The sequence below is a fragment of the Pituophis catenifer genome, unplaced genomic scaffold (genome assembly GCF_029215685.1).
Source record: "Pituophis catenifer annectens isolate HBS135680 unplaced genomic scaffold, rPitCat1.0.hap2 SCAF_10, whole genome shotgun sequence".
In the NCBI taxonomy this organism is placed as follows: Eukaryota; Metazoa; Chordata; class Lepidosauria; order Squamata; family Colubridae; genus Pituophis; species Pituophis catenifer.
The window spans coordinates 10,978,257-11,000,999 of NW_027256890.1; the positions used below are offsets into that span (position 1 = coordinate 10,978,257).

A 22,743-nucleotide genomic window follows, 5' to 3' on the forward strand; every position below is an offset into this window, starting at 1 on the left:
TCTTTGTCACCAGCGGTGCTTCCCTTCAGCCTTCGCCCAAAGCCCCACACCAGGAGGCTGAAACAGACCCCAAATCGGAATTTCTGCCCCCTTCCAACCCACACAAAAAGACCCCGAAGGGGGAGACTCTCTGCAGCAACACAAACGTTCATTGCACGTATCCGTCCCAGGGGCCGTAGTTTGAGGACCCCTGATTTAGTGCAATATAAAAAATGCAAATAATTTTTCTGCGGACCTCCAAAATTTTCTCGCGGACCACCAGTGGTCCACGGACCACCAGTTGGTGACGGACCACCAGTTGGTGACTCTACCCCCACCCCCTATTCAGGCAGGAAAGACCTACACCACTCCCCACAAATGGTTGCCCAATCTCTTCTTAAAAACTTCCGGACTTGGAATACTCGCACGCCTTCTTTGGGTGTTGCAACGAGAGTTTGACCTGCTCCGCTCCTGAAATTATTTCTTCTTTTCAAAGGCCTGTAGCAACCAGAGGTCAAAATGCCTACCGCCTTGTAAATCTGGATGCGCTCTTTTGTTCGTGGAATAAAAGTGTGGCTTTTGGATATAAAGGTTACTTGCCTGCAGGGCGTGTGCTTCTGTGTTTGGTATGTGGCTGTGTGGGTGTGTTGAATTACGTGAGGTTTTTGTCATTCACTCCATACCTTTTAAGAGCTGGAGCTATTCCTATTTGCTGTCTTTTAAGTTGAATGTGTATTATTTATCGGCTAAACGCCTGCCGTTTCCTGTATCCTGTTAGCAAGCGTAGCGTTTTCTGTATTTATTTATTTATTTATTATTTATTAGTCCAATTTATATGCCGCCCTTCTCCGTAGACTCAGGGCAGCTTACAAAGCATTATAGCAATAACCTGCATACTTTTTATGTATATACCTGCTTATTAGGGCTTTCGCCCCCCCCCCAAAGCGGTGGTGTTTCTATACAAAGCTGGCTTATTGCCCTCACAATCCGGGTCCTCAATTTACCTACCTCGAAAGGATGGAAGGCTGAGTCAACCTTGAGCCTGGTGAGATTTGAACTCGCACTAATTGCAGGCAGCTGGCAGCTAAGTGCTAGCACTTAACAGCACTTAGTCCGCTGCATCTCCGAGGCTCTTACAGGTACAGGTAGTCCTCGACTTATGACCATCATCGAGGCCAACGTTTCTGTTACTAAGCGGGATATATATTTTTTTAATAAAAGTTTTTTATTTTTTTTTAAACAAACAAACATACAAACAAACAATGCATCCTTAATCATTCAGTGTTTCATCTCAGTGCATTTTTTGTGTCCATCATTTTCATCTTATATTTCTATCATACCTTTATATTTTCATTTTGATTGTTACATCATTCTTCCCAAATTTCTGAAGTTTATATTAATTCATCAATTATCTAAATTTATATATATATATATATATATATATATATATATATATATATATATATATATATATATATATATATATATATATCTTCTCTAACCATTGATATAATTGCCCCCATACTTTAAAATACTCCGATTCTTCCTTTTCTTTAATTACCAATGTTAATCTATTCATTTCTGCACATTCCAATATTTTCTTAATTACTTCTCCCTCTAAAGGGATTTTCTCTGCTTTCCAATTTTGCGCAAATACAATTCTCGCTGCAGTTACAATATGTATATGCGGGACACTTCTTAAGTGAATTTTTGCCCTCATTTTACGACCTTTCTTGCTACCGTTGTTAAGGGAACCACTGCAGTTGTTAAGTTAGTAACCCAGTTATTAAGTGAATCTGGTTTTCCCCATTGACTTGGCTTTACAATACAAGGAAACGCTAATAGGAAAACATGAAAATTAACAAATTTACCCTGTTTTCCCCAAAATAAGACACCCCCTGATAATAAACCCAATCTGGCTTTTGAGCGCATGGTAATAAGGCCAAGCGTTTATTTCAGGGTTCAAAAAAAAAATATAAGACAGGGTCTTATTTTCGGGGAAACACCGTAAATAAAACTTACCACCAAGTACACAAACGATATGCAGATAGTCCTCAACATATGACCACAATTGAGCCCAGGATTTATGTTACTAAGGGAGAAATTTGTGAAGTGAGTTCTTCTGCTCCATTTTCCCACTTTTCTCGTCACCTTTGTTAAGTCAACCACTGCCATTGTTAAGTGAGTAACCCGGTTGTTAAGCGAATCCGGCTTCCCCATTGACTTTCCTTGTTAGAAGGTCGCAAAAAGGGGGATCACGTGACAACTCCCCCCCCAGACACTATGACCGTCATAAGTGTGAATCAGTTGTCAAGTGTCTGAACGTAAATCACTTGACCACGGGGGTGCTGCAACGGTCGTAAGTGTGAATAATGGCCACAAGCCACTTCTTTCAGTGCCATTGTTACTTGGAACAGTCACTAAATGAAGTGTTGTAAATCGAGGACTCTCTGTATAGAGGTTTTATTACTCCGTGAGTCATATCATGAGTGCAAACGGACTCAGTTGGGCAAAGCTTGGGGAAAGCAGCTGGATGGATGAGATTACTCCTCGACCAAAGCCCATCAGGCTGTGGAGGATGGGAGCTGCAGTCACGCAAGTGTCAGATAGGGAAAGCAGCTGGATGGATCGGATTACTCCTCGCCCAAAGCCCATCAGGCTGGGGAGGATGGGAGCTGCAGTCACGCAAGTGTCAGATAGGGAAAGTAGCTGGATGGATCAAACTACTCTACCCCAAAGCCCATCAGGCTGTGGAGGATGGGAGCTGCGGTCAAGCAAGTGCCAGATGGGGAAAGCAGCTGGATGGATCAGACTACTCCTCGCCCAAAGCCCATCAGGCTGTGGAGGATGGGAGCTGCAGTCACGCAAGTGTCAGATAGGGAAAGTAGCTGGATGGATCAAACTACTCTACCCCAAAGCCCATCAGGCTGTGGAGGATGGGAGCTGTGATCAAGCAAGTGCCAGATGGGGAAAGCAGCTGGATGGATCAGATTACTCCTCCCCCAAAAAGCCCATCAGGCTGTGGAGGATGGGAGCTGCGGTCACGCAAGCGCCAGATGGGGAAAGCAGCTGGATGGATCAGACTACTTTCCCCAAAGCCCATCAAGCTGTGGAGGATGGGAGCTGCGGTCCAGCAAGCGCCAGATGGGGAAAGCAGCTGGATGGATCAGATTACTCCTCCCACAAAAAGCCCATCAGGCTGTGGAGGATGGGAGCTGCGGTCACGCAAGCGCCAGATGGGGAAAGCAGCTGGATGGATCAGACTACTTTCCCCAAAGCCCATCAAGCTGTGGAGGATGGGAGCTGCGGTCCAGCAAGCGCCAGATGGGGAAAGCAGCTGGATGGATCAGATTACTCCTCCCCCAAAAAGCCCATCAGGCTGTGGAGGATGGGAGCAAGCGTCAGCCTGGGGGAAGCAGCTGTATGGATCAGACTATTCCTCCCCAAAATCCCATCAGGCTGTGGAGGATGGGAGCTGCGGTCAAGCAAGCGTCAGCCTGGGGGAAGCAGCTGGATGGATCAGACTACTCCCCCCCAAAAGCCCATCAGGCTGTGGAGGATGGGAGCTGCGGTCACGCAAGCGCCAGATGGGGAAAGCAGCTGGATGGATCAGACTACTTTCCCCAAAGCCCATCAAGCTGTGGAGGATGGGAGCTGCGGTCCAGCAAGCGCCAGATGGGGAAAGCAGCTGGATGGATCAGATTACTCCTCCCACAAAAAGCCCATCAGGCTGTGGAGGATGGGAGCTGCGGTCACGCAAGCGCCAGATGGGGAAAGCAGCTGGATGGATCAGACTACTTTCCCCAAAGCCCATCAAGCTGTGGAGGATGGGAGCTGCGGTCCAGCAAGCGCCAGATGGGGAAAGCAGCTGGATGGATCAGATTACTCCTCCCCCAAAAAGCCCATCAGGCTGTGGAGGATGGGAGCAAGCGTCAGCCTGGGGGAAGCAGCTGTATGGATCAGACTATTCCTCCCCAAAATCCCATCAGGCTGTGGAGGATGGGAGCTGCGGTCAAGCAAGCGTCAGCCTGGGGGAAGCAGCTGGATGGATCAGACTACTCCCCCCCAAAAGCCCATCAGGCTGTGGAGGATGGGAGCTGCGGTCCAGCAAGCACCAGATGGGGAAAAACAGTCAAGGGTCGCCCCGGCCAACGAGTCGGGGCCATGCCACTTTCTCCCGAGTCAATCAGTTGCAGCAGCCCTCCATCTCCCGCTTCGCAACCCGCCGTGCGCCCAGGGCGCAAAAGTGGCGCAAGGGCGGAGCGCGTCTCCTCCTCCTCCTCCTCCTCTTCTCCGCCTCGGTCTCTCGGCTGCACGCCGGCTCGGAGCCGCCCGCTTCCCATCCTCAGCGAGCCCGCCGTCACCTGACTCCTCCCGGGTAAGGGACGGGCTCGGGAAGAGGAAGCGGCCCCGGATGGAAGCGGCCCCGGGCGAGGGGTGCCGGCCGCGGCTGCAAGCGGTGGGAGAGGCGGCGGCGGCGGCGGAAGGTGAGCGGTGGGGCGGTTTCCAAGCGGGAAGGCACCGGAGCCTTCCTGCCTTCCATCACCTGCTTGAATCGGACAAGGGGATCTCGGGCATCGGGGGAACCAACCAACCAACCGCAGCGCACCTTTAAAGAGATCCTTGCATCTTCCCCGCTTAGGGTCTCCCCCCCCACAAGATCCCTCCCCTCCCTCCTCCCCCTTTGTGTGTGTTTGTGTGTGTGTGTGTGTGTGTGTGTGTGTGTGTTTGCGACTGCCTGGACAAATCTCTGCAAGGTTTCCAGGGGTTTGTTTGCCCTTGCCTGCTTCTGGTGCCGACTGCTGGCCCAAAGACACCCACCCACCCACCCACTGGCTGAATTTGCCGCCCGAAGGTGGGACTAGAACTCGGGGTCTCCCAGTTGGTAGCCTGATGCTTTAAGCCGCTAAACCGTTCTCAACCCTTTTCTCCCCTCCCCTTTCCCACCCTTCGTTTTCCTATCTTTTCCTTTCTCTCCCCTCCCCTTTCCCCATCCTCCACTCCGTTCCCCTTTCTCTTCCCATCTTCCTTCCCTTCCCTCTCCTCCACTCCCTTCCTCTTCCTCTCCCCCTTTCCTTCCCTCTCCACTCCCTTCCCCATCCTCCTTCCCTTCCCTCTCCCCCTTCCCTTCCCTCTCCTCCACTCCCTTCCTCTTCCTCTCCCTTTTCCCTTCCCTCTCCTCCTTGCCTCTCCTCCACTCCATTCCTCTTCCTCTCCCCCTTTCCTTTCCCATCCTCCTTTCCTTTCCTTCCCTCTCTACTTCCTTTCCCTCCTCCTGCCCTTCCCTCTCCTCCACTCCCTTCCTCTTCTTCTTTCCTTCCCTCTACCTTCCCCTCCTCCTTCCCTTCCTCTCCTCCTTCCCTTCCCTCTCCTCCACTCCCTTCCTCTTCCTCTCCCCCTTTCCTTCCCCATCCTCCTTTCCTTTCCTTCCCTCTCCTCCACTTCCTTCCCTTCCTCCTTCCCTTCCCTCTCCTCCATTCCCTTCCTCTTCCTCTCCCTTTCCTTCCCTCTCCTTCACTCCCTTCCCTTCCCCTCCCATACCCTCCTTCTCTTCCTTTCCCTCCCTCCCTCCCATTCCCCTTTCCTTTCCTTCCCTTCCCTCTCCTCCACTCCCTTCCCCATCCTCCTTCCTTTCCTCCCCTCCCCTCCCCTCCCTCCTCTCCTCTCCTCTCCTCTCCTCTCCTCTCCTCTCCTCTCCTTTCCTTTCCTTTCCCTTTCCTCTAACCTCCCTGTAATTTTCTTGGCAAGGATTTTCAGAAGCGGTTTTGCCATTGCCTCTTTCTTAGGGCTGAGAGAAAGGGACTGGCCTAAGGTCACCCAGCTGGCTTCATGCCTAAGACAGGACTGGAACTCAGGGTCTCAAAGTTTCAAACTCGATGCCTTGGCCACCACAACCGGTTCTCCTTCCCCTGGCCTTGAAAAAAAACAAGTGACTTATGACCCCTTTTTTCCACACTTACAACCATTGCAGCATCCCCCATGGCCACGTGATTTGCCTCTAACCCCTGTGACTCCCCCAGTTAGGACGGTTGCGGCAATCCCAGAGTCACGTGATCCTCTTTTTACGACCTCCTGACAAACGAAGTCCAAGGGGGGGAAACCAGATTCGCTTAACAACCGGGTTACTCCTTTAAGAACGGCAGCGATTCGCTTAACGACTGTGTCGGGAAAGGTCTTAAAGCGGGGCCGAACTCACTTCACAAATGTTTCACTTAGCGACAGAAATCTGGGGGCTCCATTTGTGGTCGTACGTTGAGGACTACCTGTTATCCCTGTATTTGCTGGTTTTCGTGGTATGGACTGTATCTATGCGGGAGGGGTCTGTAATGCGACGGCTATCCTCTCCCCAGGAGAGCCCCTCCTCGTGGCTGAGCTCAAGCCGGGACGACCCCAACACCGTGACTGGAAGTCCAGCTGTGAGACCTGGAGTGTTGCCTTCTCCGCCGACGGGACCTGCTTTGCGTGGTCACAGGGCCACTGCGTGGTCAAGTTGCTCCCGTGGCCTTTACAGGGGACTGAGCCGTGAGTATGTCCACACAGGGGAGGGGCTGCTGCAGCCATCGTCCGAGGCAGCTCTTTGGGCTCCCGATAGTCAGAATGACAGGGAAGGGACCTTGGAGGTCTTCTAATCCAGGGGACGGCCATCTTAAAACAATCAGGGAGCCGGATAGATTATGAGTTGAAATTGCCAAATTAGGATTTATTATATAATTTTACAGCTGAAGGTTGCTTTGAAATGTATATTTTTTTTTTATTTTATTTATTTTATTTTGAATTTGTATACCGCCCTTCTCCCTGAGGACTCAGGGCGGCGAACAGCCAAGTAAAAACATCAAGTACAAATATTAAAATACAGTTAAAATAGATATATATAAATTTGGCCCCATTAATTAAAAACAATAAACAAAACACCTTGATAGTACAGGGGTTTAGTGCACCCTGTTATTAACACAGCTGCCTGCAATTACTTGCTGGTTCGAATCTCTCCAAGGCTCAAGGTTGACTCAGCCTTCCATCCTTTCTAAGGTAGGTGAAATGAGGACCCAGTTTGTGGGGGCAATAAGCTGACTTTGTATAAATATACAAAAGGATGAAGGCTATTGCTTAGTGCATTGTAAGCCGCCCTGAGTCTCCAGAGAAGGGTGGCATATAAATCAAATTTAAAAAAATAAAATAAATAAATAAATGCATTTGGACACGCAAATAGATACTCTCCATTCATAAAGATAACAAAATAACAGACTGTCGGAGTTGGAAGGGACCTTGGAGGTCTTCTAGTCCAACCCCCTGCTCAGAGCCTTGGTAGTACAGTGGTCTAAAGCACCCTGTTATTAAGACCAGCTGCCTGCAATTACTGCAGGTTCGAATCTCCCCAGGCTCAAGGTTGACTCAGCCTTCCATCCTTTCTAAGGTAGGTGAAATGAGGACCCAGTTTGTGGGGGCAATAAGCTGACTTTGTATAAAATATACAAAAGAATGAAGGCTATTGCTTAACGCATTGTAAGCCGCTCTGAGTCTCCGGAGAAGGGCAGCATATAAATCAAATTAAAAAATAAAATAAATAAAAAAAAAACACTTAAAAAAACTTAAAAAATTAGGCCAGCCCGGCTTGCTGGAAAAGGAAGGTTTTAAGGGCACGGCGGATAGTATAGTATAGTATAGTATAGTATAGTATAGTATAGTATAGTATAGTATAGTATAGTATAGTATAAGGGGGATATAATAATATTGTTAGAAAGAAAGGGTCAGTATATGGGGGGTGGAGTAAAAAGGATGGTAAAGTATTATATAATCTGTTATTAATTTGGGTTTTATTTTGGAGAAGCCACGGGGGGGGAGGGGGAGGGGGGTTAGGGAGGAGGGGGGGAAAAAAGGGGGAAAAATCTGTATTTGAAAAACTTTTTCAATAAAAAAAAAAAAAACAATCAAGAGAGCCATTTGGACCCATTTCCCCACAGAAAAGAAAACACCGGGAGCCACAAAACTCTTCCGGTGCCTGACTTATTTCCTGAGCAGCCACAAAACTAGCATATATAATTGAATCAAAGATTCTGTTTCCTTCTGAAACTTTTCTTTTCTTGGATTTATTTGGCCTACCGGGGGTCAAAAAGTTTAATACATTGTGCGTTGATGGGTGTCGCAATTTGGCAGTTGTGACGCATATTCTGAGCGACGGGGAGCCGCAGCAGAGGGATGAAAGAGCCACATGCGGCTCCAGAGCCGCAGGTTGCTGACCCCTGTTCTAATACAACCCCTTGCTCGGGCAGGAATGGAATAGAGAAAATAGAGAATAGAGGAGAATTGGAATGAAATGGAATGGGAGTAGAACTCCCGTTCTCCTAGTTTTCTAGCCATAATCACTAGACCAGCATTCCCCAAGCTTTCCTGGTTGGTGGCCCGGCGTGGGGGGAGAGGGGATGGATTTTGGCGAAGGGGGGAGAGAGGGGGGCTGTGAGTGGTGGCACCCGCCACTCACGTGAGTAGGTTATGCTGGCCCACACGCTCGCGTGGCCCAGTTACGAATAGGGCACATCAATGGCTCTCGAAAGTTTCTTGCATTCCATATATATGTGTGTGTGTGTGTGCGCGCGCGCGCGTGTGTGTGTAGCCATGTTTTCAAATCTGGCAACTTTAAAACAGGTGGAGTTGAATTCCCAGAATTCCCCAGCCAGCAGGGCACGGTGGACTGGGGAATTCTGGGAGCTGAAGTCCACCCATCTTAACGATGGGTTGTATGGGTATATCGATTTCATTGAGGGCCTCATTGGGGTTGTGTTTGACCTTGGGGGGGGGTGTCCAGGGTGGGCGTGGCCAGCTCGACATCACTCGTGTCGGGCGTCTGTGTTGGCCCGAACGCTCAGCCAGCGGAAACGGGCTCCCGAGCTCCGTTTTCAGCCATGACAGCCTCCTGCCACCCTCTGCCAGTGAAAACAGAGCTTGGGGAGGGCGTGTGCCCCTCCCCGAGCTCCGTTTTCAGTGAGAGAGGGAGGTAGAAGGCCGTCACAGCCCAAAATGGAGCCTGGGATGGCCGCACGCGGCCCACCCGAGCTCCCTTTTTCCATGCAGAGGCACCATGGGCCGATCCTTTGCTGTTTCTAGGGCGACCCCGCGGGCCAGATCTAAGCCCCCTGAGGGCCGGATGCATCCCCCAGGCCTTAAATTTGACACCTCTGGTATAGAGGCTTCCTGTCTGCAGGCAAAAGATTGAGAGAAAATACTTTTTCCAAGTTTGGCACTAGTTCTTCTTCTGAAAGACACACAAAGTTCCCAGTTTTATGAATTAGAGCCTTGATAGTACAGTGGTCTACGCACCCTGTTATTAACACAGCTGCCTGCAATTTACTGCTGGTTCGAATCTTACCAGGCTCAAGGTTGACTCAGCCTTCCATCCTTTCTAAGGTAGGTGAAATGAGGACCCAGTTTGTGGGGGCAATAAGCTGACTGTATAAAAAATATACAAAAGGATGAAGGCTATTGCTTAACGCATTGTAAGCCACCCTGAGTCTCCGGAGAAGGGCGGCATATAAATCAAATTTAATTTTTTTAAAAAAAAATTAGGAAACTGGGATGTTTGCTCGAAGGGAAGGAAGGGAGCAACTTCAAGGATCTTTTCTGACTTGGTGATCTCTTTCGATCTTCTTCGCAGCCACGGCAAAGCTTTGGAACCCAAGAACCAGTGTGCAAAAACCAAGGCCAAAGGTTATGGCGGGACCAAGGAGAAGAGCTTGGAATGTGGGCAGATTGTCTGGGGTCTGGCTTTTAGTTCGTGGCTGCCGTCCCAACCACATAAGTATCGCCACAGGAAGGACACCTCTCCTTGCTTGATCCTGGCCACGGGTTTACATGACGGGCAGATTAAAGTCTGGGAAGTAGAAACAGGTAAGTCGGCTTCATTTCCTGAAACGGAAGGGCATCTTTGCAAATTGGCTTACAGATACAGGTGCTGTGACCTAGGCCCAAGTAGTTATTACCAGACACAATCAGTCCTAAACAAACATATTTTATTAGAACAGCTGAGAATTATTTTATTCTCAGTTGAGTCCAAATTAAATCCAAAACAAATTCTTCGTAAACAATCCTTCGGCCTTATCACCAACCTTTGTCTACTTTGGCACCCTGCCAAAGGCTTTCCTTGGCAAAAGTTCAGAAGCAAGAGATGCCGACAAGAAACAAATGTAGCAACGTTGCTTTCCTACAAAGATCCCAAGAGCCGTTGCTGCTCTTTTAAGCCTTCTGGGAGGGGCCAATCATCTCCTGGCCTTACTCCTGAGTCGTCCTTTTTGCTTTAGCTGCTCTTGCCTTCTGGCAGCTCTGCGCATGCGGGCACTAGGAACAGACTCCTCCTGTTCCTCTGCCTCTCTGCTGGAGGTTCTGGAGTCCGTGCATCGCTTCCAGATGGCCCTGGCCCCATCTCTGCCTCCGACGCAGAGCCCTCGTCTGGGCCTTCCCCAGACTCCAGGACTGGCCCATTGTCCTCCACAGCCTCCTCACTGTCTAACTCCACTGCCAGCTGCTGGCGGACCACAACAACAGGCACATGTGTGTGAAGGTTCTTTCATCCTGCCTCAATACAGGTAGTCCTCGATTTACGGTACGAGTATGTTTGTTTTAAAAGTCTTTTTAAACAAGATTTATTGAAATGCAAGACATAATGTTACAAGGATTTCAGCAATTACCGTATTTTTCGGAGTATAAGACGCTCCGGAATATAAGACGCACATTAGTTTTTGGGGAGGAAAACAAGAAAAAAAAATCTGCCTTTGTCTACCAGCATCCATTGGTGTTCATCTGGCTAGCATCCTTGCAGCAAACAGCAAACAGCCTGGTCAGCTTCAGCACGTTATCTCAGCCTGATTTAGCACGAACAGCTGATTGGCAGTTGGATCGGCCTCCCGGAGTACCACCAATCAGCTGTTCCAGGCTGCGGGGATCACCACAGTATATTGCCGCCGATTGCCACCTCTGTGCGTCATGTTTTCAGCCTCTGCGCGTCACATTTTCAGCCAGCTCATGCACCATTTTTGGCCTCCATTTGTCGCATTTTCGGCCAGTTCCAGGTGGCGGGGATTGGCAGCGGCAGTAATCCCTGCTGCTTGGAACCAGCCAAAAATGCGACACGCGGAGGCCAAAAATGGGGTGTGCAGAGGCGGTGATCGGCAGTGATGCGCTGTGGCGATCCCCGCAGCCCGGGGCGTGCGGAGGCTGAAAACACGACGCCCGGAGGCTGAGAATGGCTGAAGGGGCCGGCGGGTGGGTGGCGCTTCAGCAATATTCGGTGTATAAGACGCACCACAATTTTCACCCACTTTTAGGGGTGGGTGGGAAGTGCGTCTTATACTCCGAAAAATACGGGTAAGCTGCAGATAATCCTCGACAACCCATTTCATTTTCTTTTTGCTCACTGCCTCCTCCTCCGCAGGGAACTTGCTTTTTCACCTTGTGGGGCACCAAGACGTGGTGAGGGATTTGAGCTTTGCACCCGGCAACCCTTGTTCCATTCTCGTCTCTGCATCCCGAGACAAAACGCTTCGAGTTTGGGACCTCGGTCAAAACGGTAAGAATGAGCTGCGGAGTCTCTGGTCCGTCAGACCCTTTCCCTCGTAGCATTCAAAGTGGTACCCCAGGTTTCGCCCCTGGTTTTTCAGTGGCAAATGGGAAGGAGACTCTGTAGCAGGGGTGAAATTCAGCAGGTTCTGGAGAACCGGCAGCGGAAATTTTGAGCCGTTCGGAGAACCGGTAGTGGAAATTTTGAGCCGGTTGGAGAAACGACAAATACCACCTCTGGCTGGCCCCCGAGTGGGGTGGGAATGGATATTTTGCAATATCCTTCCTGCAGGAGTGGGGCGGGAATGGAGATTTTGCAGTATCCTTCCCCTGCCACGCCTACCAAGCCACGCCCACCAAGCCACGCCCACAGAACCGATAGTAAAAAAAAATGTGAATTCCACCACTGCTCTGTAGATGCCGTGAAACCTTAGCGTTCACCCAAGGCTTAACCACTGTTCGCTAAGGAGTGAGAGAGCAAGGGGTGGGACTAGATGACCTCCAGCTCTATTACTGTTAACTGTAAAGGGAAGGAAGCCACCAAGCAGAGAGTAGTGGGATCTCCCCATATATTTTACCCGGAAATGTAGATAGGATTGGATCAAAAAGTCGGCATGCTCTTAAGAGGACCGATGTGCTGGGAATCCATGGATGATATCCATTTTGCTCTCCAAATTCATGGAGACCTAACCCTAACCCTAAATGGGTTGGCCCCCCCAGTGGGATTTCCCCATGTATTTTACCAAAAAAGGTAGATAAGGCAAGCTCGAAAAGGCAGCGCCTTCCTAAGCATACTGACGTGCTAGGAATTCATTGGCCATCTCTGTTTTACTCTATGAATTTATGGAGCCCTAATCCTAAACTCTTAGTAGTGGTGTTGCCACACCCAATGGGATTTTCCCATGTATTTTACCAGGAGAGGTACATAGGGCAGGCTCGAGATGTCAGCACCTTCCTATGCAGACCAATACACTACCTATCCATTGCCAATGTTCATTTTGCTCTCCAAAAGTAATTTATGGAGACCTAGCCCTAAGTGGACTTAAATGGACGTGGTGGCTCAGTGGCTAAGACTCTGAGCTTGTCGATCGAAAGTTCGGCAGTTCAGCGGTTTGAATCCCTAGTGCCGCGTAACGGGGTGAGCTCCCGTGACTTGTCCCAGCTTCTGCCAACCTAGCAGTTCGAAAGCACGTAAAAAAAAAAATGCAAGTAGAAAAATAGGGACCCCCTTTGGTGGGAAGGGAACAGCGTTCCATGCGCCTTTGGCGTTGAGTCATGCCGGCCACATGACCACGGAGACGTCTTCGGACAGCGCTGGCTCTTCGGCTTTGAAATGGAAATGAGCACCGCCCCCTAGAGTTGGGAACGACTCTAGCACATACATGCGAGGGAACCTTTACCTTTATCTTTTAGCCCTAAGTGGATTTGCTCCTCAATGGGATTTTCCCATGTATTTTACCAGGGAACGCAGATAGGGAAGGCTCAAAGAGTCAGCGCCCTCTTAAAACATATCCATGCCCTACAAATTCATTGGCGATGTCCATTTTGCTCTCCAAATTCGTGGAAATCCTAAGTGGATTTGCCCCCCAATGGGATTTGCCATGTATTTTACCAGCAAACGTAGAGAGGGCAGGCTCGAAGAGTCAACATCCTCCTAAGCAGTGCATTCATCATCATCATCGTTTAATGATTCCATAATCCCTTGCGGGGTGGAGTCTGGGCAACTGAATGGAGCTGAGTTTTTACTGACCGGATGCCCTTCCTGACACCAATGCGGAGTTTTGTTCAGCAGATATATTCTCATTGCGCACAGAGAGAGAAAACTATCTGCCTCTGCCTAGGATCGAACTCACAACCTCCTGATTGTGAGGCAAGAGCTCCAACAATGCGATTTTCCTGTGTATTTTACCCTGAAACATCAAAGGCTCTGCTTGTTGGCCCCTGCTAGTTGGACATTCATAGGAGAGGGACCCGTAGCATTCAGACTTCCTATCTGGTTCTCTAATCGCCACGTTCCCCCTCTTCTATTTTTTTCTAGGGAAGCAATTGAAAGTGCTTTCTGGACATTTGCAGTGGGTTTACGGTTGCTCCATCTCTCCCGACGGTCAGATGCTCTGCTCCGTGGCCGGAGAGAAATCGGTGAGTTAAGTCTAAATAGAAAGGGTCATGTTGTTGACACTACAGAAGATACTACATGGAATATAAATACAAAGTCACTCGGGTGGTTTTTTATATATGAAAATACTTATTATTGATGGGGGCAAATGGTAATTGAAGATACTGAATATACTGTTGGAAGCTGAACCTGATATTACCCTAACATGGGTGATGGAATTAATAATCCAGTTGAAAGACATTACAGAAGATATTATATGGATTACAAATTTAAAGTCATCTGTGGATTTTATTTATATATGGAAATATCTTTTAGTGGTGTGGTGTGGGCAGAAGAACAAAGATATTAAAAATATTATGTATGTTAGACCTGTAGGAAAATGGGTGGAGATAGGTTATTGATTGTTTAGTTTAGGAAAAGGGATGTTATGTTTAGATATAAATATATGCAAAAGATTTGAATTAAGAGATATATGTTTGGGGGTGGAGGAAATGGGTAGATTATGAGTTGAATAAATGCCAAATTAGGATTTATTATATAGTTTTATAGCTGAAGGTTGCTTTGAAATGTATAGTATAGTATAGGGGGGATATAATAATAATGTTAGAAAGAAATGGTTAGCATGTGGGGGGTGGTGTAAAAGGATGGTAAAGTGTTATATAATTTGATGTTAATTTGAATTTTATTTTGGAGAAGCCATGGGGGGAGGGGAGGGGGAGGGGGGGGTTAGGGTGGAGGGGGGAAAAATGGGGAAAAATCTGTATTTGAAAAACTTTTTCAATAAAAAAAAAAAGAAAGGGTCATGTTGTTGACAGTGAGAAATGAGGTTGGTAGGTAGATCTTTGGTGACAATCTATCTTTAGATTTGTGACCAAGTGGTTGGAATGCAGTATTGCAGGCTGCTTCTGCTGCCTGCTGGCTGCCTGCAGTTTGGCAGTTCGAATCTCGCCAGGCTCAAGGTTGACTCAGCCTTCCGTCCTTGCGAGGTGGGTCAAATGAGGACCCAGATTGTTGGGGGGCAAGAGGCTGACTCTGTAAACCGCTTAGAGAGGGGCTGTTAAGCACTGTGAAGCGGTATATAAGTCTAAGTGCTATTCCGATTGCTATTCCTATTCCCATGGTGGCGCAGTGGTTAGAATGCAGTAATGCAGGCTCACTCTGCCCACAGCCAGAAGTTCGATCCTCACTGGCTCAGCGTTGACTCGTCCTTCCATCCTTCCGAGGTGGGTCAAATGAGGACCCAGATTGTTGGGGGGCAAGAGGCTGACTCTGTAAACCGCTTAGAGAGGGCTGGAAAGCACTGTAAAGCGGTATATAAGTCTAAGTCAGGCCTGTCAAACTGGCGGCTCGTGGGGCCAGATGCGTCCCACGCAGGCCACGCCCACCCTGGCTCTGCAAAGGCAACCCCCCCGTTGCAATACGTCATGACACGTCACATGTCTCGATCGAGTTTGACCCCCATGGTCTAAGCGCTATTGCTATTTATCTATTTATTTGTTCATTTATTTAATTTGTTTAATTGATTAATTAATTAAATGAATTAATTATATTTATTTTATTTTATTAATTTTCTTAATTAATTAATTTATTTTTTATTTAATTTAATTTTTTATTTAATTTTTAATTTTTAATTTTATTTATTTCCCCCTAATTTATTTATTTAATTTATTATTTATTTTATTTCATTTCATTATTTTATTTTATTTATTTTTTCTAATTTATTTAATTCATTATTTATTTTATTTTATTATTTTATTTATTTTTTCTAATTTATTTATTTTGTTTGTTTTGTTTGTTTGTTTGTTTAATTTGTTTAATTGATTAATTAATTAAATTAATTAATTATATTTATTTTATTTAATTAATTTTCCTAATTAATTTATTTTTTATTTAATTTATTTAATTTTTTATTTAATTAATTTTTTATTTAATTAAATTTTTTTTTATTTTTATTTATTTCCCCTAATTTATTTATTTAATTTATTTAATTTATTATTTATTTCATTTCATTATTTTATTTATTTTTTCTAATTTATTTAATTTATTATTTATTTTATTTTATTATTTTATTTATTTTTTCTAATTTATTTATTTTGTTTGTTTTGTTTTGTTTGTTTGTTTGCTTATTTATTTTTGTCATTTCTCACCGTTCCAGGCTCTGCTCTGGAGTATGAAGTCCTATGGCCTGCTACGGAAACTCGAGGGTCACCAAGGCTGTGTCGCGTCTTGTGACTTTTCTCCAGATTCTGCTCTTCTTGCCACTGCTTCCTACGACACCTGCGTGATCCTCTGGGATCCCTGTACGGGGGAGAAGCTACGATCCCTTTGGTAAGGAAGGCGGAGGGAGAGATGATGCCCTCGCGAGGTGGGCTAGGCAGGAAGCACGCCCTGAATGAATTTAATTCTACTTTCGTGTAAGATTCCATTTGCCCGAATCTGGCAAGTCTGAAAGGACAGGTAGCTCTCGACCTACGACCCCAATTGAGCCCAAAATGCATGTTGCTAAAGTGGAGAAAATGGTTCCGTGAGTTTTGCCCCATTTTACGACTTTCCTCACCGCGTTTGTTAAGTGAGTCACTGCCGTTTTTAAGTTAGTAACCCGGTTGTTAAGTGGATGTGCCTTCCCCATTGACTTTGCTTGTCAGAAAAGGGGATCACTGGGACACTGCAACCGTCAGAAATGTGAGTCAGCTGTCAAGCATCTGCATGTAAAATCACGCGACGGTGGGGGCTCCTGTAATGGTCCTAAGTGGCTTTTTTGGGTGCCGTCATAACTTTGGTTACCGAATGAACTGTTGTAAGTCGAGAACTACCTGTACAGTTCTCTCCTGTCTCCTTTACATCCCAAGAAACTAGGGAGGGTCTCTATTAAGATGTTTGCCCTGCCCTTATGCCTGCTGAAGGCTTGGCTGCCTCTTATCTGATGGTTCCATTGGTTATAGCTCTTTCCTCTTGTCTCTGAAGGTCATTCCCATATAGACCATGACAGGGCAGCTGGGAGGACTCAAAGTTGCAAACCGGTGGGAGATGGACAACTGTCGAATTCCTGCCCAAAGGCATGATGTGTATCAGTTTAGATAGCTTTACCAAAGGACTGAACTGGGTGTGTGTTGTGGCCCGCCGGTGGCCAGTGGAGCTGGCAGCAGAGTTGGACAGTGAGGAGGTTGGGGAGGAACAATGAGCTAGTCCTGGGGGCTGGGGAAAGCTCGGACGAGGGCTCTGCGTCGGAGGCAGAGAGAGAGCTAGACAGCAGCGAGACAGAGGAATAGCTGGAGCCCGTTCCCAGTGTGCACATTCACAGAGCTGCCAGAAGACAAGAATAACTAAGAAAGCAGGGTCGACTTGGGAGTAAAGCCACACCTTGGAGGTGATTGGCCCCTCCCATAGGAAACAAAAGAGGAGCGAACGGGGAGGGGGCTTTTGCCGGAAACAATTCATTCGTTTGGTCGTTTCAAGAGTGGAAAGTTCTGTTCGTGACTATAAGAGACTCTGTGCCAAGTTTTGCCTTGCCCTGCGTTTGGAAACTAGTTATCTGGCAGCTTTCCAAGCAAGATAAGGTTTGTGTCGATAAATATTCCTCTGAAAGACTGTTTGCCAAGCCTTGCTGACTGTGAGTGAAAGGAATTCACAGTCGTGTAAATAAAAAGGGTTTTGCCGGGACCGAGACTCTGCTTCCTGCTTTTTAAGGGAGCCTAGGTCAGAACAGTGTGTTCGCAGGGGTCTTCCATCAGCAGTTGATAATCCCCCCCCCCCCAGGTGGGCTAGTAGGAAGATTCCAACCTGTTGTTTTTCCTTCTTCCCAGGCATGTTCCCTTGCAACCTGCAGTGGACCAAGGTGGGAACTTCCACACCAGCTCCCTGAGGTCTGTGTGCTTCTCACCTGAAGGCCTCTACCTGGCCACGGTGGCAGACGACAGGTAAGAGGCGACAAAGTGGAACGGAAATGTTTACGTTGCTACGGATCCTATCCCAGATATTATGTCTACAGCTGGGGTGTCGAACTCAATTTCATTGAGGGCCGCATCAGGGCTGTGGTTGACCTCGGGGGGGGACCGGATGGGCGTGGCCAACTGGGTGGGCGTAGCCATCTTAACACCACTCCCCAAAACTGCTGGCCTGATGTTTCTTCTTCGCATTGGGTGGACCAGGCCAAAGCCACACTCACCGGCTCCTTACATTTTCAAGGACAGCCCCACGAGCCGGATCCGACCACATCCGGCCCGCGGGCCTTGTGTTTTGACACCTCTGGTCTACAGTAAGGGGGATACAGGAAGTAAAGAGCCTTGGTACTACAGTGGTTTAAAGCACCCTGTTATTAACACAGCTGCCTGCAATTTACTGCTGGTTCGAATCTCTCCAAGGCTCAAGGTTGACTCAGCCTTCCATCCTTTCTAAGGTAGGTTAAATGAGGACCCAGTTTGTGGGGGCAATAAGCTGACTTTGTATAAATATACAAAAGTATGAAGGCTATTGCTTAACGCACTGTAAGCCACCCTGAGTCTCCGGAGAAGGGCGGCATATAAATCAAATAAAAAAAAAAAAAAAGGGGGTGATGTAATTTTGAACAAGATGATACTTAGGATGAAAGCAGTGGAATCTGTTCTGTCCCCGTCCCCCCCCACACACAAACAGCCAGCCGGGGGTTAAAGAAGTACTCGGCACACACAAGGTTCGTTATCAGGAACTTGGCAGCAATACGATAACCGTCTGCCAAGTGCTTTACTACAAGAAGAGGGAGTGTTCCTCCACCAGATAACACCAACAAATACACACAGTTTTCAAAACAGTCCAGTTCAAACATGAAACCTTCAGCAGATTCAGGCGTTGTACAAAGTGACTAGCCAGAAGTTAGCTTTGTCCATCACAGAGTCTAAATGGCCACCACACTCTCTTATATAGCCTGTGGGGTGTGGTCCAGTGACTCAGCTTAATCCCTGGCACGCCTCCTCATCTGCTGCAAACGTTTATCTCGCCTTCGTTGGCATGGATCCAGGAACGACTTATCACCCTCATCGCTGTCATCAGAGACACCTGGCTCCTGGTCAATCTCCTCTCCCTCGGCAGACACCTGAGGCATTGCCAGAGAGGAGGGGCCTGGAGAGGGAGGCCTGGCCGGCTCCTCTCCTTCATGTTCGGATCCTTCTTCCTCTGATAAGATGGGCTCGGGGGTCGGAGCCACAACAGAATCCAAGACCAAGCATCTCTCTCTCTTGGAGAGGAGATCTCAATGAAACTGCCATCAAGGTCTCTGGGAATTCAGAAGGATGCTTCCTCAGTTGGCCAACATGTGGGTCAGGGTCAGCTGATGTTCTCTAGATGGTTTGGCCTACAGGTCCCATCGGGTCACACTGGCTAGGAGGGATGGGAGCTGGAGATCCAAAACACACAGAAGCTTAAGAAGACTGGTTTTTGTTTAGTTACAGTAGTGGCCAAAATTGTGGAAACCTTTTGGGAAAAGTGTATTTTGGAGGTTTGATGGCTAATAACACCATTTTTTTTTTTTTGGAGTTTCAAGATAATCCTATTCCACTACTGGAATGGCCTGGGAATAGCCCAGACCTTAACCCCATTGTAAGTCTATGGAGCCGACTAAAGAAACTTGTTAGTCAGAAGCGACCCAGCAATAAAACCCAGTTAATAGAAGCCATCATTCCATCTTGGTTTCACATTGTAACACCTGCAGAATTAAAAGACTTGGTTCACTCCATGGGAAGACGTCGTAAGGCTGTAATTCATGCTAAAGATTACCCAACCACTGTGTTTCCCCGAAAATAAGACCCTGTCTTATATTTTTTTGAACCTTGAAATAAGCGCTTGGCCTTATTGCCATGTGCTCAAAAGCCCGATTGGGCTTATTATCAGGGGATGTCTTATTTTTTGGGGGGAAAGGGTAAATATTAACTGACATGGTGATAATTTTTGCATATCTCGTTTTTTCTACGTGTTTCACTTTTCTTCTTTATCCTGTAACTGCTATTCTAATAGCAAATCCTCCCTAAAGGTTATTGCATTGCATTCTTGATTAGATTATCTTTCCATTGATATATAATTTTATGGCACTACTCCAAAACAAAAGTGATGTTTATTGGCTAGTTTTAGAAAATACACTTTTTCCCAAAAGGTTCCCACAATTTTGGGCACTGCTGTAGGTTTTGGGCTCAATTTTGGAACACAAACAACATGTTTTTATTATCTCCTTTAGGCTTCTCCGGATCTGGGCGTTGGAGCTTGAGAATCCTGTTGCTTTTGCTCCTGTGAGGAATGGTCTCTGCTGCACTTATTTTCCACATGGTGGGATCATCGCAACGGGGTAGGTTTTGGGCGAGAACCGTTCAGTGTTTGTTTCAAAGCGTGGGGGGAAGAGATCTTAAGAATCTGGTGTACGGAGTGTACAGAGATGCCCATGAACCATCCACCTCAGTGGTGGAAGTCAATTTTTATTTACTACGGTTCTGTGGGCGTGGCTTGGTGTGCGTGGCAGGGGAAGGATACTGCAAAATATCCATTCTCACCCCAGTCCAGGAGAAGGATACTGAAAATCTCCATTTCCTCCCCACTCCAGGGGAAGGATACTGCAAAATCCCCATTCCCTCCCCACTCCAGGGGAAGGATATTGCAAAATTTCCATTCCCACCCCACACTGGGGCCAGCCAGACGTTCTCCAAACTACTCAAAATTTCCGCTACAGGTTATCCAGAACCTGCTGTCAGAATTTCACCCCTGATCCACCTGCCAATAGCTCCTTGGACCAATTGTGTCTTCTTCTTGGGGACATCTTGAGGTTGTAGACTTAGCCTGCATGATCCTGGGAAGAGGCACAAAGAGGCTCCAGGAAGGAGGCAAGAGCAAAAACGTCAAAGTTGGAAGTTGACCTCAACTCAAGAGACTTGATTTGTGTGTATGCTTGTGTCATGGTTGACCTCCTAGTGACAACCTGGACACAAGGACTGTCACTAGGAGGTCAACAATGACACAAACATAGACACACAAATTAAGCCCCTTCTGAGTTGAAGTCAACTTCCAACTTTGACCTGTTAAAGATATCTGTCTTATTTTCTTGGAAGGTTATGCCACCTCTAGGATGTTTCCCAATCTAGCTTGGAATCCTGGACATCTGTTGGGTCCTTGGTGCTCTCTGAGCTTGGTGGTTTTCTTGCAGATGTTTCCTTACACAACTAGTGTCACATCATCAAGGCACTAATAGAACGGGTAACGAAACATCTGCAAGAAAACCACCAAGCTCAGAGAGCTTTAAGGACCCTAGTCCTCCTCCTTCTCTCCACAAGCCCTATCCTTTTCTAGCACTGATAATGTTACCTAGTTGGGTAATGAAACATCTGCAAAAAACCCACTAAGCTCAGAGAGCATCAAGGACCCCACAGTTCAACTCTGAGCTACAAATGTTCTCTTCCACTGATATCCTGGACCTGTTCCAATCCTAATCAAGTCCATCTCACCTTAATTTTTTTTGGGAGGGGAGACCTGGCTTGTGCTGCCCCCTACTGCATTGACTAATTTAGAATAACAGAGTTGAAAAGGGACCTTGGAAGTCTTCTAGTCCAACCCCCTGCCTAGATAGGAAACCCTACACCACTTCAGAAAAATGGTTGTCCAATCTCTTCTTAAAAACTTCCAGTGTTGGAGCATTCACAACTTCTGGTGGCAAGTTGTTCCACTGGTTAATCGTTCTAACTGTCAGGAAGTTTCTCCTTAGTTCTAGGTTGCTTCTCTCCTTGATTAGTTTCCACCCATTGCTTCTTGTCCTGCCTTCAGGTGCTTTGGAGAATAGCTTGACTGCCTCTTCTTTGGGGCAGCCCCCGAGATCTTGAAAGGCTGCTATGTCTCCCCTAGTCCTTCTTTTCATGACTAGACATACCCAGTTCCTGCAACCATTCTTCCTATGTTTTAGCCTCCAGTCCCCTCATCATCTTCGTTGCTCTTCTCTGCACTCTAGCGACTCAACATCTTCTTAATTAATGAACTCAGTTTTGCCTCTTCCTGTTGCAGGACCAGAGATGGTCACGCCCAATTTTGGACAGCTCCCCAAGCTCTGTCTTCTCTGAAGCACTTATGTCGGAAAGTTCTCCGCGGCTGCTTCACTAGCTACCAAGTCCAGGCGCTCAGCATTCCCAAGAAGATGAAGGAATTCCTCACCTACAGGACTTTATGACGTTGGCCCAAAAGGAGGTGCTGCTGTGACCCGTCCATTTCTCGCCTGGCCTTGTGTTGGGCACACAAAGACAAAACTCTTTGGGATATTAAGCAAGGAAGCAGCATCATTTCCTAGCTGAGAAAATGACCATGGACGCTGTTGGCAAATTCTCTTTTTTTTCCTTAAGAGAGTTTTTGGCATACTAAAATTTGCCAGTTGTCCTTCCAGGTTTAGAGTTACTGGAATGCGGGTTTGACACCCACAGCTGCCTCTCCGACATTTAAAAAAAAATTAATAATACCACCTCAGGATACAAAAAGAATCAATGATAAAGAGTGTCATTGTTTAGTCAGCCAGCAGCAACTTTTTTGGTCCTTCTGGAGTTGCTTTTGGTTCCTTTTTTTGTCCGTTGTCTAGGAAGGGAAAAAAAGTCAGGTTTGGATCTTCTCCAGGAATGCAAACGTGGGATTTGAAATCTTTCCTCCATCAATAGGCTACTGGATGAAGCTTTAAAGCTTGTGCCGTTTACGGGGAGATGGAAATCAAAAGCTCTTGATATATTTTTTTTTTTTTGCTGGCTTGAACGGGGAAACACTTTGTCAATAAAATAAGCCAGAGGTACGTATCAAGATTAATGATCTCAGAACAGTTTGGGGTGTCCTGTCCCCCACACCAAAGACCAGAGCGCAAAAACAGCCAAAGATGGATAAGCGACGAGAAATTTCTTGTGTTCGGAACATAACACGAAACCGAAGAGAAGTATTGGTGATATTTTGGAAGACATAGGACAGTGATGGTTAACGTTTTTCTCGTCGTGTGCCGAAAGTGCGCGCCAGACCCCATAATGCAATGCGCGCACCCCAGCGCGTGCGCGCATGACTCCCCACGCTTCCCTGCGCCACACACATGCGCACTTAACCCCCCGTGCTCCCCCCCACCCGCAACTCCCCCT

The 22,743-nt window shown here is 47.2% G+C and overlaps 1 protein-coding gene across 2 annotated transcripts; it reads left to right on the top strand.

Annotated features, from left to right (window-relative positions):
• Nucleotides 1-4,393: 4,393 nt before the first annotated feature.
• Nucleotides 4,394-21,889, top strand: WSB2 (WD repeat and SOCS box containing 2). Of its 2 annotated transcripts, none has more exons than XM_070950964.1 (9): nt 4,394-4,466; nt 6,330-6,501; nt 9,626-9,858; nt 11,399-11,533; nt 13,562-13,662; nt 15,795-15,967; nt 17,443-17,556; nt 19,842-19,949; nt 21,647-21,889. In XM_070950964.1, exons 1-9 carry the CDS (start codon nt 4,394-4,396, stop codon nt 21,807-21,809), a joined length of 1,272 nt encoding a protein of 423 aa, XP_070807065.1. In that variant the 3' UTR covers nt 21,810-21,889. The 2 variants fall into 2 exon arrangements, with proteins under 2 accessions (XP_070807065.1, XP_070807066.1); XM_070950965.1 differs by having other exon boundaries at nt 6,333-6,501.
• Nucleotides 21,890-22,743: the final 854 nt, after the last annotated feature.